This window comes from Ambystoma mexicanum, chromosome 10, assembly GCF_040938575.1.
Source record: "Ambystoma mexicanum isolate Mex_15411 chromosome 10, UKY_AmexF1_1, whole genome shotgun sequence".
NCBI lineage: Eukaryota > Metazoa > Chordata > Amphibia > Caudata > Ambystomatidae > Ambystoma > Ambystoma mexicanum.
In genome coordinates this window covers 897,283,917-897,299,306 of record NC_090932.1, presented here as the reverse complement: position 1 = coordinate 897,299,306, position 15,390 = coordinate 897,283,917, and the positions used below count along the sequence as shown (strand labels likewise).

The 15,390-nt window shown below is 44.9% G+C and overlaps 1 protein-coding gene across 1 annotated transcript in view; it reads right to left on the bottom strand.

The window, feature by feature from the left end:
• Nucleotides 1–15,390, bottom strand: part of MCCC1 (methylcrotonyl-CoA carboxylase subunit 1) — a 577,485-nt gene that overhangs the window by 145,511 nt on the left and 416,584 nt on the right. The window contains exon 16 of the mRNA XM_069618652.1: nucleotides 2,444–2,581. Within this exon, the coding sequence (XP_069474753.1) occupies nucleotides 2,444–2,581 (138 nt within the window). The remainder of the gene's footprint in view (nucleotides 1–2,443; nucleotides 2,582–15,390) is intronic.

The window sequence follows — 15,390 nt, the reverse complement described above, 5'->3', positions numbered from 1 at the left end:
ACTCCAGCCCCTGAAGTGCCACCCATGTACTTAATTTGCCCTCCAACAATCACCAATTCCTTTCTTAATGGCGATGTCGGACATGGTCTGTTCAAGCAAAAAGTTCTACAGCGGACATACACCCATCGGCCAGCTTTTTTTTGTTTTGGCAGATCTCGTGCTTCAGTTGAGCCTCTGCTACTCCACACTGTCGTTGGCGATCTGGCACACTCCAGTGGACAATTTCTATTGCACCTCTTATGTGCAGTATGATCAGCTCTCTTGTGCTGGGTCTCAGCGTTGTAACACTTCAGTGGAGGGATAGGTGCTGTTCCTCCCTGTAGTGCCCAGGAAGACCCAACCATGGCAGCCACCTTGCCCCCAGTGTCAATTTCCTCTTCTATTACTCAATACTGGCTCATATCCTTCTGTACTGCCCCCCTCAAAAATCACATGTAGGTGGGTGTCCCAATCTGGCTCACTGGCTTGCTCCCACTGGATGCATTTTGCCACCACATCCACCAGCTTAGAATAGGTCAGTGGTTAATTACAAGTAATCAATCACTGGGATGTGGTAAACTCTAGACACATGTTAGTCCTGGTCCCTTCCACCGACAGTAACAGTCACTAAAGGTTCAATAGTTAGTTACAAAAGGATCGAATGTAGGATTAATCGAGCCTGAAGTGGAGAGAGTGAAGGCTCTGCATCCCTCCTTGTTGAGACTAGCCATGCTTCCTCCCTTAGTCATTGTTTAACAATGGTGCTACGTTTGTACCAGCAACTTGTCCCACCATAATTATGAATTAGTGATATGGAAATAGTGGCTTTGTCAACAATTTCTTGGAAGAAGGATTAATACTGGCAAAAAGATAGAAAGTAGTGGTTAGGAAGCACAAATGCAGCAGATGTTATCAAAAAGGTATAAAAAGCTATCTTGCTTTCTTACCACAAGCAAGTGGAAAAATCACAGCTTGGTTGCATTAACAAAAACACAATCTTAAATTATGCCTGGTGACGAAATGGAGGTTAGGTGTGTTGATTTTGTGTTTTGGAACCAACTGTATTGCTCGACTATTTTCTCATAAACAGTTGAAATAGGAAAGAACACATCACTATTCAGCTGCAAAATAATACTATAGCTGGTAAGTGACTGACCCCACATACACGATGCCCCCTGCTCAGAGCAGGCTTCTCTCCTTTATTACCAATTGACCAGGGTAGTGTGTGAGCAGCAGGGCTGTTTATTTGGACAGGATGAGACAGTTTAGGACAAAGGAAGTGTATAGGTTTTTGGTGAAACAAAAAAAGCGGAAGGAAGTAAAACAAAATAAAAAAAGCAAAGTGGAAAGCTGACTATTAGCGCAGAGCTGGACAAGAGCAACAGGAAATTGAGAACAGGTAAAATGCAAAAAGATAATTCCATAAAACACATAATGATGGGAAAAAAATGCAAGGAGAAAACTAAGAGCAGAGAGCAAGAAAAGACATTTAAAATGAGTTAACAGCAATAGGACTATATAGACAAAATCTCAAAAAAATTAGGGTATACATAAAACGGTACGACGTCCATTCATCGCCGGATTGTTTGTCGCAGATGTTTTACCACAAAAACCCATCAAAAAATATGGGGGGAGGGTGAGTAGAGAGATAAGGTTTCAGGGTGTTTCGGGGGGAGTAGATTCTAAATAGGTTGGAACAAAAAACATTTCATGAGTTTTTGTGGCAAAAAATCCGTGGCACAAAATGCCACGAAATAAAAACAGCCGATGGAATGACATGGAACCATACAAAACATTGTTATAATAGGTAAAGGCAAATAAAAAAATGTGATAAAAGGCAACAGTGTTAAGAAAAGGAGAGAACAAAGGATGAAGGAGGAAAAAAACCTGCATACAACAAAGGTTAGAAAAGAACATCACGCCAGAGATTGGGTGGGGTGCCTGGCACCCATGCATTGAAAGGAATACAATACACCCAACGGCCCACAAGAAGGATATTGCAAGACATTTAGAGTTCTTCAGTTTTCTAAATGCACTCAGCATGCAGCCTCATGCTATATGGTAACAGAACTACTTGCAATATCCTTAAATGTACAGTGGGCACGGATCCCATATATGAAAATGTGAATTAGACCACAATGGTTTTGTTTATAACATGCCAATAGCAAAAATGTATCATTTATAAATGGGGTTCTGGTAAATGATGCTATTGTCAAATTGGAAAATCAAGATAATAACCACGAGTTATTAGATTGCCAGCCCTGCGATCTAGGTTGTGGAAGAGGTACATTTAATGGTGGCAAAAAGCTCTCAGAGCGATGAGAACTAACAGATACACACTCTATGCTAAAACATCGAGATGGACAATGCATATCAAATGGATAGAAACAAGCTGCATTGGATATGGTGATCATGGTCTCTTTGGTTTACCAAAAGAATATGTAGCTTGGAAAATGTTATTTACCATTGAGAAGAGGTGAATGCTGTTGCCCATAATAACCAGCTTAGATTTCGACTGCTTTCCATTCACTGAACTGTTCAGGTATATTGAATCGTCCTCTTTCTCAAGGTCTCCAGAAATGTGCATTATTTCATCTTGAATCTGCAACAGAGGAACAGTTCTCAGAACTTGTTTAAAATTATTGCGGGTATCATCTACCAACTGCTATATTGTTCAGGAGTAAAACAATCAGAAGGTCCAAACAAGTGTGAAGATTGCCAGAAAAATAAGTCACTTACCAAACAGCTTTGCTCTACCCTTGAGAAGCTCCCTCCAAGGATCCACTGTTAGGGGAGTTTTCCTAAAGTCCTACTGGCAGTAAGACTTTAGTAAGCTATCTCAGTGATTTGTAGATCCCCAACTCTTAGTATCAGTCTGTACTAAAACAGTACATTGGTAGTGTGGCAGAGCAGTCAGGCTCATTTTAAGAGGAAGATGTGAGCTGCAGGTAAGTACTCTGAATCTTAGAGAGGCACAGCAAAGAAACACTTACAAATATATGTATATAAAAATATATATATTTATTACATTTACACCAGAATCACGTTAAATACTTCAGACATTTACGGTAGAACACTCAGGAATACTAGATATGGACATACGCAGGGTGATATTCCAGCAAATCCCAATTGGAAAAGAGGTGCAGATCACCAATACTGGACTACTTTTTCGCCTCAGAAAATGTATTCGCCCACTTGACAGACTTCATAGTGAGGCTTACTAACAGGAGTGACCATGAGATATTAATTATGTCTATTGGTAACTGGCCTTGTGTGCCCCAGAGCACAATAGGGTGTTCCCTCTATGTGTGATCAGGCCATAACAGACTTACAGTTCAGGACGAAGCCGGGACCAGGGACGAAACAAATAGTAGGCTGGAATTATACACAGAGACTTCCGGGTGCACCTCTAGGTGCAGTTTTAAACTCAAGCACACGTTTGACAATGACCTCAAAACAAAAACTTTGAATGCCATTTTGACCAAAGCCAAGAATGATCGTTGGGACATGATAACCATTAAAAAACTAAAACAGCAATACAAAAACTGGTTAAAAAATCATAAACTACTCCTGCAACAAAGAGACACTAAAACAATGTTAAGCTTGATTTCTTCCAAATACACTAGTGGCATATGGAAGATTCTAAACAACCTGAACGCCCCACAAAATTCAGTTTTGTTGAACGGAGTATTGGCAACGGTGTGAAAGAATCACTTTGAGACTGTTCAAATCTGATCATCCTACACGATCACAGCCTCAATTATCTAACATCCAGTGGACCTTTTCAACAGAGGGGAAATCAAGGCCTTAATTCTATCATCCAGTAATTCAAGGGGCGTGGGGTCCCGACGGCCAGTCTAATTATAATCTTAAAGAGGACCCGGATGGTTGGACAGAGGTTATGTATAGTCTCTTTGCAAAAATAAAGAGAACTAAGGTGATCCCAACTTCATGGAGCTATTCTATAGTTGTACCCATTTTCAAGAAGGGCGATAGAGCAGATCCATCCAATTATAGGCCCATTGCCCTTCTTGATGTTATGGGCAAAATCTTTGGTGCCTTGATTCTGAGAGCGTTTGACGTCTGGAGGACCAGTTCCGGTCAATTTGATAAGTGGCAAACGGGTTTTGAAACAAGCATAGGAACTGCCCTTAATCTATTCTTGATAAATCACATCAAGGCATCTGTAAAAGCTAAACGAAAGGCAAAGGTCCACATGGCATCGGTGCATCTGGCGCAACCGTTTGATGTTATATAGAGACATAAACTATGGGCTATGTTAAAAAAAATTGAATTGCCCAGAAGATTTGAGAGAAGCACTTCTGGCCCTGCATACGAATACCAACATATGTATCAGACTGGACAAAAAAAGGAAATCTTACTGAACCAATAAGAACTAAGGGTCTGAAACAAGTCTGTAGATTAGCCCCAATGCTTTTCAATCAATTCATCTCAGACATACCTTCAGCCTTTGAGGAACTTAGAATGTTTCCCCCTAGATTGGCACGGATTGATGTAGGTCGTCTACCTTATGCAGACAACCTTTTTTTTCTTGACCAAACTAAAGTAGACTTACAGAGACAGCTGGATGCTCTGGAAAGCTACTTGGATGAAAACAGCCTATGAGTCAACGTCTCAAAAACTATAATCTAGACATTCTCTGGGAAAACTGCTAATAAACCTTCGGCGGAACAAGCATGGTTCTTCAAGGGAGAAAAAATTGAAGAAGTAACAAGTTTAGTATATTTAGGAATCTCCATTAACAACAGTGCAGTATAAGCACCTCAGGAGACCAGATTGAGACTGAAAATGAGAAACATCACTTCGCAGGGAAAAATAATTGTAAAGAAATACTGTAAGTTCTCAATGCAACCGATCATTGTTTTCTACACTATGAAAGCTGTTCCTATCATAACTTATGGTTCTGAAGCCACTCTATTACTTCCTAAAGACCTCTGGCCAAAACTAGAAAGCATTTACTGGAGAAAGACTTTGGCCCTTCCTGCCTGCATCCCTATGGATTTAATACGAAAGGAACTGGGCATTAACTCTCTTTGGTCAACTGTGCAATGGAAGATCCTGGCCCTGTTCCGAAAGGGCCATCTGAACAAGCAGGATGGTGGGTTTAAGGTTTTAAACTAGGTTCTCCAATAAGATCTTGATAAAATCAAACTGCCTGGAAAAACAGTTGCCGGTCAATTTTGGAACACTAGAGACAATGTTCGATCACTGAAGTTGTATGGTCAGAAAGACCCTTACCACACTGCCAGAGGCAAGACTCAGGAATACTTGAAAAAATTCCCTTGTAGTATCCGCATAAGAGAATTCATGAAATTAAGAGTGAATTTAATGCCAACCAAAGTAGTACTGGAAGCAAGAAAATCTAGAGTCCAGAGAGACTATGCATGTAGGTGGTGTGGAGGCTTAATGGAAACTTTACAGCATCTGATTATGGTATGCCCTGCTTTGTATGAATAGAGACATAGATGGCTGGGTCACTTTGCCAAGAAATGTACAACTAGAACGGCAGCGGATTGGTGGCCTGTCATCTTGTATGGAGAGTGCCTTACCTTGACAACAGCTGTGCTAGGATTTTTGCAAGAACTATCCATGTGGACCGACGCAGCACACGCAATTGCTGGTGGTGATATAAGTTTCCTTCCATTAGGATGTATTATTTTCATGTTAGAAATGTTCTTGCTTTCGAAATGAGAGTGTTATTTTTTTTTAATGATAAAATGATTTCTTATGACTTTCCTATAAAAAACAAAAAAGGCTTAAAGGTGTTCAATTGTAAAACCAAATTGCTAATAATAAAAAAAATACTAGATAATACACTTCAAAGAGCACTTTCACTTTTGTGTTTGTTCGCAGTTACAATTGTAGCAACATTAGAAAGGGAAAAGACCAGATTAACGTATTATCAGTAATTGCACACTCATGCGGTTTTCAACAGGTCATACAGTAATGCATTTACTCTGCAAACACATATGGAAAAGTCACTTAAAGGGAGGAAAATAAGTGGTTACTGCAACATGAGGTTAGTTCAAGGTTCTAAAGACAATTTCTTTGCCTGGCAAGTCTTAAGTCCAAAAACGCACCGCTAGCTAAAGGTAATTCAGAGAGGGCTTGAAGTCTTGACAAACAGTGAATGATGACGAGTTCCTGTGGATTTCTTCCAGCAGCAAGTTAACTAACAAAGGAGACCTAAAAACGGACTCGGGAAGGGGACACAAGCAGCAACTTGGGTAAGAGGGCGTTGCCCTGGACACCTCTACATGCACTCCAATGTTCTGGAGCGAGGCCTTTGAATCAGGTAAGCAATACCTTTTTCCCCACAGTACCTTTAGTTTGAAGAAAGTGTTTTTGTTGGATTCTCTGCAATGTGGCAGCTCTGGACCCGACCGCCGGATTCCTTGGTCTGGTGACGAAAGGCAGGACGATGGACAGTGTCTTTCAGCAGAAGTCTTGAGGGAGGACCTGTAGGATGACTTTCAGCAACTTCTTGGTTCACTCTGCAGTTTTGCCGCCTTTTCAGCAGCACCAACAAAGAACATGGATCGCCTGATCAATCTTCGCTTCCTGCAGTCCCGCACTCTGGCGAGTTGGATTGGATCTCTGGAGTGCCCTTACAGGCTCAGCACAGATTTGGATGGATTTGGACTTTCCACGACGATGTACTCAAAATGGGCAGCAGGTTTCCTGGTATTGGGGTTCCGCAGCTCTGGAAGATCATAGGACCTTGGGAGATGGCTCGTTCCAAAGTTTGTCTTGGGACTAGTTGTTCCCACCAGCCAAAGGGAAGGAGGAGTCTTCTTCAGAGCTCCTCTGTCGCATACAAAATGGGTCAGGACAACAGTGGTCGCTTCACGGTCTTGCAAAGGGTCTGCAGGCGTCTCTGGTCAACTTCTTCTTCAGTTACTTCTGTTTCCTGTGTTAACTTGCTTTACACTCCAGAAGCCTCATCTTTTATACATTTCCATCACACACTCCTCTGCAATCTCTCTCAGCATTTTACAGAAAGGGGTGTTTGGCTGTCCAATCAGGACAGCCAGACCCCCAGTGGGAGCTGGTCCTATCCTATTCAGGCACTCCGGCAGACAAAGGACAGGGGGGTGGAAGGCTCCTCCCCCAGTTCTTGCTGCACAGACACTCTGGAGCCTAGGCTGAGATACCTATTGGTTCCCGCCAAAGGCAAAACACACACACACACAGACCTCCCCCGCCCAGAATGGTAGAAGGGCTAACAAAAAACAGCCACGCTAGTGATGGCGAAATAAGAAGGGAAGCCCCAGGTTGGTACTTGGGTGCCCCTATTGTGCACTACCAAGGATATGCACGTAGCCTGCCATAGAAAAAATACACAATCATTGGTAGAACACATCCACTGCCAACAGCCATAACTAGGTGATTGTCTATGTCACTAAAAAGTCACAGGAGCAAGGAGAAGGGGGATACCAAGTACCTCTTTGGCACTCCACTGATGGTGGTGTGTGCCAATCTGTCAGACTATAAGGTTTTGGGAGGGATACTAAGTACATCTCTATCCTTAAGAACTGTAGTTGACGGGGTCCCCAATAACACTGCCCATAAGGAGCTGTATGCTGCAGTAGTAAAACACAGATGCCTGTAAGAGCTATGGAGCAGACAGACTCCATAGTACAGGTAGATTTACAGAGGATAGAGTTCCAAAAGACAGCCCATAAGAATGAATGAGTGGAAAAAGGCTGCACTCATTCAGGATTAAAAGAAAAAGGTCCAGAAGTCCAGCAAAAAGTGCTGGGGGTCTCACTAGGAGAGGGAATGGAGCACAATAATGATACATCTCCCTAACATCCACAACGCTACAATGTCCTGCCACACATTTGGAGGCCATCCCATTCACTGGTTGTGTAGTGCTGCAGATATTGGCCCCACTAGAGTTCCAGACTCTTGGGCCCCAGAAATGCCCATTGCAAGCCTAGAGCTCTTGGGGTGGATGGTCAATGTATCAATACTAGCATGGTTCTGTCAAATGTGACATTTCTTTCACAAATCTTCAATGGTTCGGATCCAGTTCAGATCCAGTTACAAATGAAAATTTCCTGTTTATAAAATCGTATAGCAATATCCTACTGGTTTTGTACCAAAAACACTCTGAATTCTGCCTTACTTACTTATTGAGGGCAAAGATCTCTGTATCTGTGCCCCTTGGTTTCTCTCTCACTAATTAATAACACTTTAAATCCGATACAGAAATGATTCCACCTCATCATCTGATCTTTAATAGCTTGAGAGCGGTCTTCAGTCTTACATACATTTTGGCCTGATCAAAAATCTATGAAATCTGGGTCAAATCGTGCTAATAGTGCATGGCCTATTAGTTTCCTCTGCTTAATGCATTATACTGCAACTTGTGAAATGGCAGTGGCGAGGGATTGGCTTGGCACTGCTTCAATATCTCCCGTCCAAATGCTGGCATCAATTTATTTTCAGATAAAGCTGATAACTTTTTCCAGGACCTTCTAGCAATATGTATAATTATAATGTTTAAGATAGAGTCATTTGGAATTTTGACCTTAATTGCCATTATTCAGGGTAAAATACTAAATCACGTTCTACAAATACTTCATTTTGAGCAAAAAACTACACTTGCATGGAATCCTGAAACATCTATGTGAGACCTGCACATAACTGATCTACTGTCTAGCTGTGGCATCACTACACTCCTGGAATAAGAAAATTACATCATTGGGGTGAGGGTAATAGCTGTTTGGGTCATTTAGGGACTGTAACAAAGTAGCCTCCAGGTTCTTCAGAGACATTTCAAGGTTAACAACCCAATAAAAGACTGGATAATAATTAGTTACTTAATGCGAACTCTGCAGCTTTGGTATCTTTCGAAAGTTGACATACGTTGACCACTTTCTCCATTGTCAGGTTGGAAATCCTTGATATAAATAAGGGCATTGGAGCAGCAACAATAGTCATCAAGTACCCCTCCACCTCTTTATGGGACTTTTCCCTCATGACCACTGAAGAAGGAAGACTTAGGATCCACCCAGCGCAGAGTTCTTCAGATTTACAAATATGACCCGTGAAGCATGGATACACAAGTATTATGGACAGACATCGCCTGGAAACTGCCCCTAGGTGGTAGCGGTGCGTGGCATAAAATCAACATAACCTGCAAATCTACAAAATATACTAATGCTGGAGAACTAGAGCTGCAGGTAAGTAACTGGATCTTTTATAGCATTAAATGCTTTCAACGGAATACTGAGCATTATTAACAAAAGAAAGGCAGTAGAAGCATAGCTCATTTTATCGAAAGGGATCATGCTAAACCTCCTCTTTCCCGGACGAATGAGCTCTAGAGTCTACATCAGTGCATCAATGTTTGCAAACCTTGTGGGGTACTCTCCAGGTTGCTGCTTTGCAAATGCATTGCAGTGAGACCCTTGTGTGAAAGCAACAGTAGCGGCCTTTACTACAGCAAAATAACATAATTTCATGCAGGATATTCTCAAAAGTCCAAAAGCCACAAAAGCTTGCCTGTTTAAGAGCAAACTTTCATCTTGTCCAGGCATTATAGGAGAACCCACCTGTCAGAAAACAGTAGGAGTTGGCTGAATTTGTTAGGGAAAACTCAGTAGTGAACTTAGGCAAACATCAAAAGTATAGTGCAAGAATCTTGTCCCTGGAGAACCCGGTGTACGGTTCTTTGGTCGAGAGTGCATGGATCTCTTCCCACACACCAGGCTCTCAATGATGAATGAGGTTTTCGAGGATACCCACTTTTTAAAAAAAAAAGTTGCATCATTTTGAATTAAGAATACATAGCAATATTGTTCCTGCAATCAACGTTGTTAGTGAGAATTCTCTGTAAAGGCTAATTTCCCAAACCTAGTGAGTCCCCCAGCGGCTGGATTTTTTAGGGGTTTGTTTCTCCTGCGAAGAGTGAGACTCTTTTTCTCCGACTCTTAGACATGATTTGAGGTGTTCCTTTGACTTTGTATGTGTTCTATGGGCTCCTTTACCCCATAGGGCTTCATGTGTTTTTGATATGTGGGTTACACAGCACCCTCCGTGCAGTAACCCAGGGGTGTCGTAGCGACCCCCAAACATAGACTCCATACCCTGGGACTGACTACTGTCTCCCAGGGCATGTAAAGTCACCATTGGCTTTACTAGTCTTCAGTTGTGAACAGAACCAGTACAAACCATCATATTGTGGACGTACTGGTCGGGGCAATTCGATTGCCCCGGGGTCTGTTCGAGGGGGCACTGTCCAGTCCCCCCGACCGGGTTTTGGCTGGTGGCAGTGGATACTACTTTTTATATTCGACTGCAAATATACAGAAGCCTCCAAAAGTGGTGCCACTCTGTCTGGGTACTACAGGGGATGTGGGAGGGGGTTTAGGCACCCTGGACTGAGTTGCCTCTAAAATCGGGGAGGTTACTGGGCCCTCAGGAAAGTCAGGCCATTTCGACTTCAGGACCTCGCGGAGGCGGAAATATAACAATTGGGTGAGTGGGGTACAATCGCCCCTCATTTTAAGAGTTTCCCAAGTTATACATTTCCCCTTTGGTGCCACATCGCCCAGGGTGTGAATGTGCAGACCCTGGAAATGTTGAATGAAAATGCGTTCAAATGTCAGGGGGATCCCACGGACCCTATATATAGCCATCTTGGGTGAATACCCCGGGCCCACCCCCGCTCACCTCGCCAGACTGTTCCAGGCCCTAAGGGTGACCTCCAATGGCTGAACCTCTGACTTCATATGGTGCTCCCGAACAGCCCAGAGTTAGCCCCTAAGGTCTTCCGTTTGAGCAATAGCCCTCTCGAGCTGTGAGTGCGGCAGATCATTCGACGGGGACCACCACCAAACTGAGTACTGAATCTGTGCCAACAGAAAATAGAGAAACAAGTTCGGAACTTCGAAACCCCCCAGGGCGTATGAACTGTACATTATGCACAAGGAAATGCGGGGTCGCTTCCCTGCCCAGATAAGCCTAGTCAACATAGATTCTATACGAGTCCAGAATGATACCGGGGGCTATACTGGAACGTTATTGAAAACATACAAAAGTTTTGGTAGGACAACCATTTTGACGAGAGATACGGGCTGCCTGGGAGATAGGAAGCCGGACCCAAGAATCCACCCGATGTTCCAACTGCTGCAGCGCTGAAACATAGTTTTGCTGATACAAAAGTGTGGAGGTAGTGGATACCCTAATACCCAAATACCGAATTCCCTGTGGACACCAAGCAAAGGCCTCACCCACATCCTGTGGGGTTACTCCCGGTGTAAGCGGAAGCACCTCAGATTTGGCCCAGTTTATCTGCAACCCAGAGAAAGCGCCAAATGTGACTATCTCCCCCATCACGAGTTGCAGGTTCGTCCGAGGATATTTTATGTATAAAAGAATATCATCTGCATAGAGTGAAATGATAGATGCAAAAGACTGAATTATCACACCTCGATGAGAGTGAAATTCTCTCAATACACAGGCCACCAGTTCAATAGCCAGGGCAAATAAGAGAGGGGAAAAGGGACAGCCCTGCCTAGTGCCCCGAGTTGGAAAAATAGGAGCAGACTAGAACCCATTCGTATACACCCTCGCCCGTGGAGCTGTGTATAAAAGGCATATCCAGGCGAGATACGTAGATCCTATACCCGAGCGGCGCAAAACCTCAAACAGGAAAGGCCATTCCACAGAATCAACCGCCTTTTCCGCGTCTAAAGCTACCACCGCAATCGGAACCTCTGGATTCACATTATGCATCATAGTAAATAATCTACGCAGATTATTCTGAGTGGATCGTCCCGGAGTGAAACCCGCCTGGTCAGGAAGGATTAGTGCTGGCATATGTGGTAGAAGCCGGTCTGCAAGTAATTTAGCAAGGATTTTATTATCGGTATTTATCAATGAAAGGGGGCGATAAGAGGAACAACATGTAGGATCCTTGTTGGCCTTCAGTAATACCGTAACCAGGGCAGTACGCGTGGACTCCGGAAGTACCCCGGCGGACACCGCTTCCTCAAACATTTTACCCAGGTGTGGAATAAGTAAATCAGGATATGCCTTGTATAATTCAGCTGATATGCCGTCCATTCCTGGCGCTTTCCCGTTCGGAAGCGTCATGATCGCCCTACCGAATTCCTCGGTTGTGGGAGGCTCATTAAGCAGCCCACCTACCTCCGGTTTAAGCCAACCCAAGGCAACCCTATCAAGAAAGTTATTGATATCATCATGCCCAGCCGAACCAGTGGCAGTGTACAAGTGTTCATAATAATGGCGAAACGCTTTGTTTATCCCCAGTACATCCCCAACAAGCGCACCACTCTGTGATTCCACCTCCAGGATAGGCTCTAAGCGGTTCTCCTGTCTAATAGCCCAGGCAAGAGTCCTACTTGGACGATCTCCTTCCCCATATCTCGCTGCTGCCACTGGGTCACCCAGAAACCACTCATCATCCATCAGAGCCCGGACCTCCTGTCTCCTTGCAGCAAGAGTGGTTTGCAGATCCGGAGAGTCTGTGCTTCGCTGAAAAAGTTCAAGATCTCTCATTTCCCTTTCCTTACGCAAAATTGCCCTGCGAATGCTCTTAACTACCCCCCACCTTCCTTCGACATGCACCAGCCTCGCAGGAACACCTTGAAAGTTTCCCAAACCACCCCTGGACTGGGAACTGACTCTGCGTTAAACTGAAAGAACTCTATGATGGCCTGGCAAAGCTCCTCCCGAAACACCAAGTATTCTAACGCTCGAGCGCGGAACCTCCAACGAAGCTGTCTAGGATAGGATGGGGGACCCTTAAATTTCACCAGTACAGGGGAATGGTCCGAAAGAGTACGTGGAAGAATATCTGCCCTGACCACTCCACGGGTCAGGCCTGGAGACATGAACACGTAGTCTATTCTGGACGAACTTCCGTGCATGCTAGAGTGGAACGTAAATTCCCGGGTATCAGGATGACACCGCCGCCAAACATCAAACAAGGGGTAATCAGCTAGAATGGATTGCCATTTTTGCGTAGCATGAGGAACCGGACGTTGTGTTGATGTCGATCTATCCCACGTAGAAGAAAGGGCTACTTTGAAATCTCCCGCCCACACAATCTCATAGCCCGGGAACAGTCGCAGCTGCTCCGAGCATCTTTGAAAAAAATCAGGAGAATCATAATTAGGGCCATGAATGTTAACAAACACAACAGATTGAGTCGCGATCTCCCCGGCCACCAATAGAAAGCGTCCCTCCTCGTCCACCACCTGTTCATGAAGTTTAGAATTCTAAGGAGCGATGAATATACGTTGCAATGCCTCGGGAGTGTGTGGAATAATAGGATCCATACCTGTGTATTCCCCAGCTAGAATGGGCAGGGAGCCTGGAGCCCCTACCCAGGTGCGTCTCTTGTAAACATAATACATTAACCTGATGATTCCTTGCATAATTAGATATGAGTCGCACCTTTTTGGCGTTAGTGAGTCCCCGAACATTCCACGTGAGTAAAGTTATGTCTAAAGGGGCAGAAGAACCTGGCTCCATAGAAGAACTCATGGCACTGCTCTGTGAGTACATGATGGAGGATCTGTAGTCGCCAGAGTATCAACCGGAGCACCGCCACAGAGGAACCCAGTCGGCCCGGGCGAACCCAAGGCGTTGCCTCCACCAATAAGAGAACTCATCCCTCCCATCCCACAGGTAGAATTATATCAGGATGACCACACCCAAGACTAGAAGAGGACCCTAACAGGTGCAGAGCCATTTACAAGGTAAATAGTTCCAGCAAGTACAATCTCACACAACATTCCGTCTGTGCACACAGTAACCTGGTACCCCCACCCCCTTCCCAACAATTCCAACCAAATAACAAACCTAACCCCGGGCCCCTCCCACCACCCATGCCAGAAACCCCAATCTACTGGCCCCATCATCCCACCCACCACCCCGAACCCCACCAACAGTTCACAACTCCAAACTAAGTAGCCGCTGGGCTCGGGGGGAAGCTGGCGGCATCTGCAGCTCATAAAGCTTGGAGGCTCAATACCATGGTTACACATCGCAATTCAATCACCCACAGGAGAAACAGAGTTATTCGGTACCATCCCATCATTAGCTACCATCTTACATGGCCCACACAAGGGTCCCATCGTGCATCATTAAACAGTCCCGTAACCACACCAGTCCATTCCGATCATGGGGCCATCGGGGCAGGAGGCCTAGAGTCAGGAATGCTCGAGACAAACCTCTCAGCCAATTCGGGGCTAGTAAAAAAGGACACTTCCACCCTAAATTTAGCAGGATACATCATTGCATAGCGGAACCCCTTCTTCCGTAACATAGCTTTAACGCTTAGAAACGTTTTCCTCTGATTCTGCACCTGCCGACTAAAATCAGGATTTAAGCGTATAGTCGATGAGCCCCAGTGCAGAGTCCCCTTTTCCCTGGCCACTCGCAACAGGGTGTCACGATCCCTATAATAGAAGATTCGGACTATGATAGCTCTTTCCGGGGCGCCCGGGGGTGGCCTAGCCGCCAATGAATGATGGGCCCTTTCGACCATAAACATACCCGGAACTGGCAGATCGTCCAAAACCTCTTTTCAACAGCTTTTCCACAAAAAGTTCCATGTTGTCAATATGAGTGGACTCAGCCACCCCAGTAATCCTTATATTGTTCCTCCTCGATCTCCCTTCCAAATCATCATTCTTTGCTGTCACTTTCTTCACTGCCTGTTGTAATGATAACGCCTCTCTTTGAAGAGCGGAGATCTTGTCCTCCCCATCACCAATCCTCTGCTCCGCCTCTGCCATTCGTCCACATAGCTTCTCAATTTGTATTGCCGATACATCCACCTTACAGGTGAGCGCATCGATCTTCGCCCCCAAGCTGTCGGTACTTCCCTTGAGAGCCAGTAGGGTCTGGTTTAAAGCAGACACGTCAATCTGTGCAGCCCCAGACTCCTCTCCCTGGCAGGCCATCGCTCTATCCGCCTTCGCAAATTGCTCCATCTTGGATTGTTTCTTTGGATTGCCCATTCCAGGGTAATACCGGGCGCCACAGACGGCGGTCGTGTTCAGATTAGTCCAATCTCCTAACACAGGATGAAGAAAGTCTCTGATATCAGATTTTACAGGCCTTGGGTGGCGTATAGGCACAAGGTGAGGGCAAAGAGTCTAGGCTCCCCCTGCATCCACAAGAACAGACCCCAGCAGCACCCCACCCCACCGCTATAGTAGCGGGGATAAGAGGGGGAGGGCACCCACGATCAGCCCACGGACCGGTCCTTCAGGGGTCCAACGCAGATCTATTCCAATGCGTGCGAAAGGCAGTCCGAGAAGAGGAGGGGGCACCCCACCAAAGGTCCAGGGAAGAGTGCCTCAGTACCTCACCAAGTCATCCACAATGCCACCGTTCTGAACA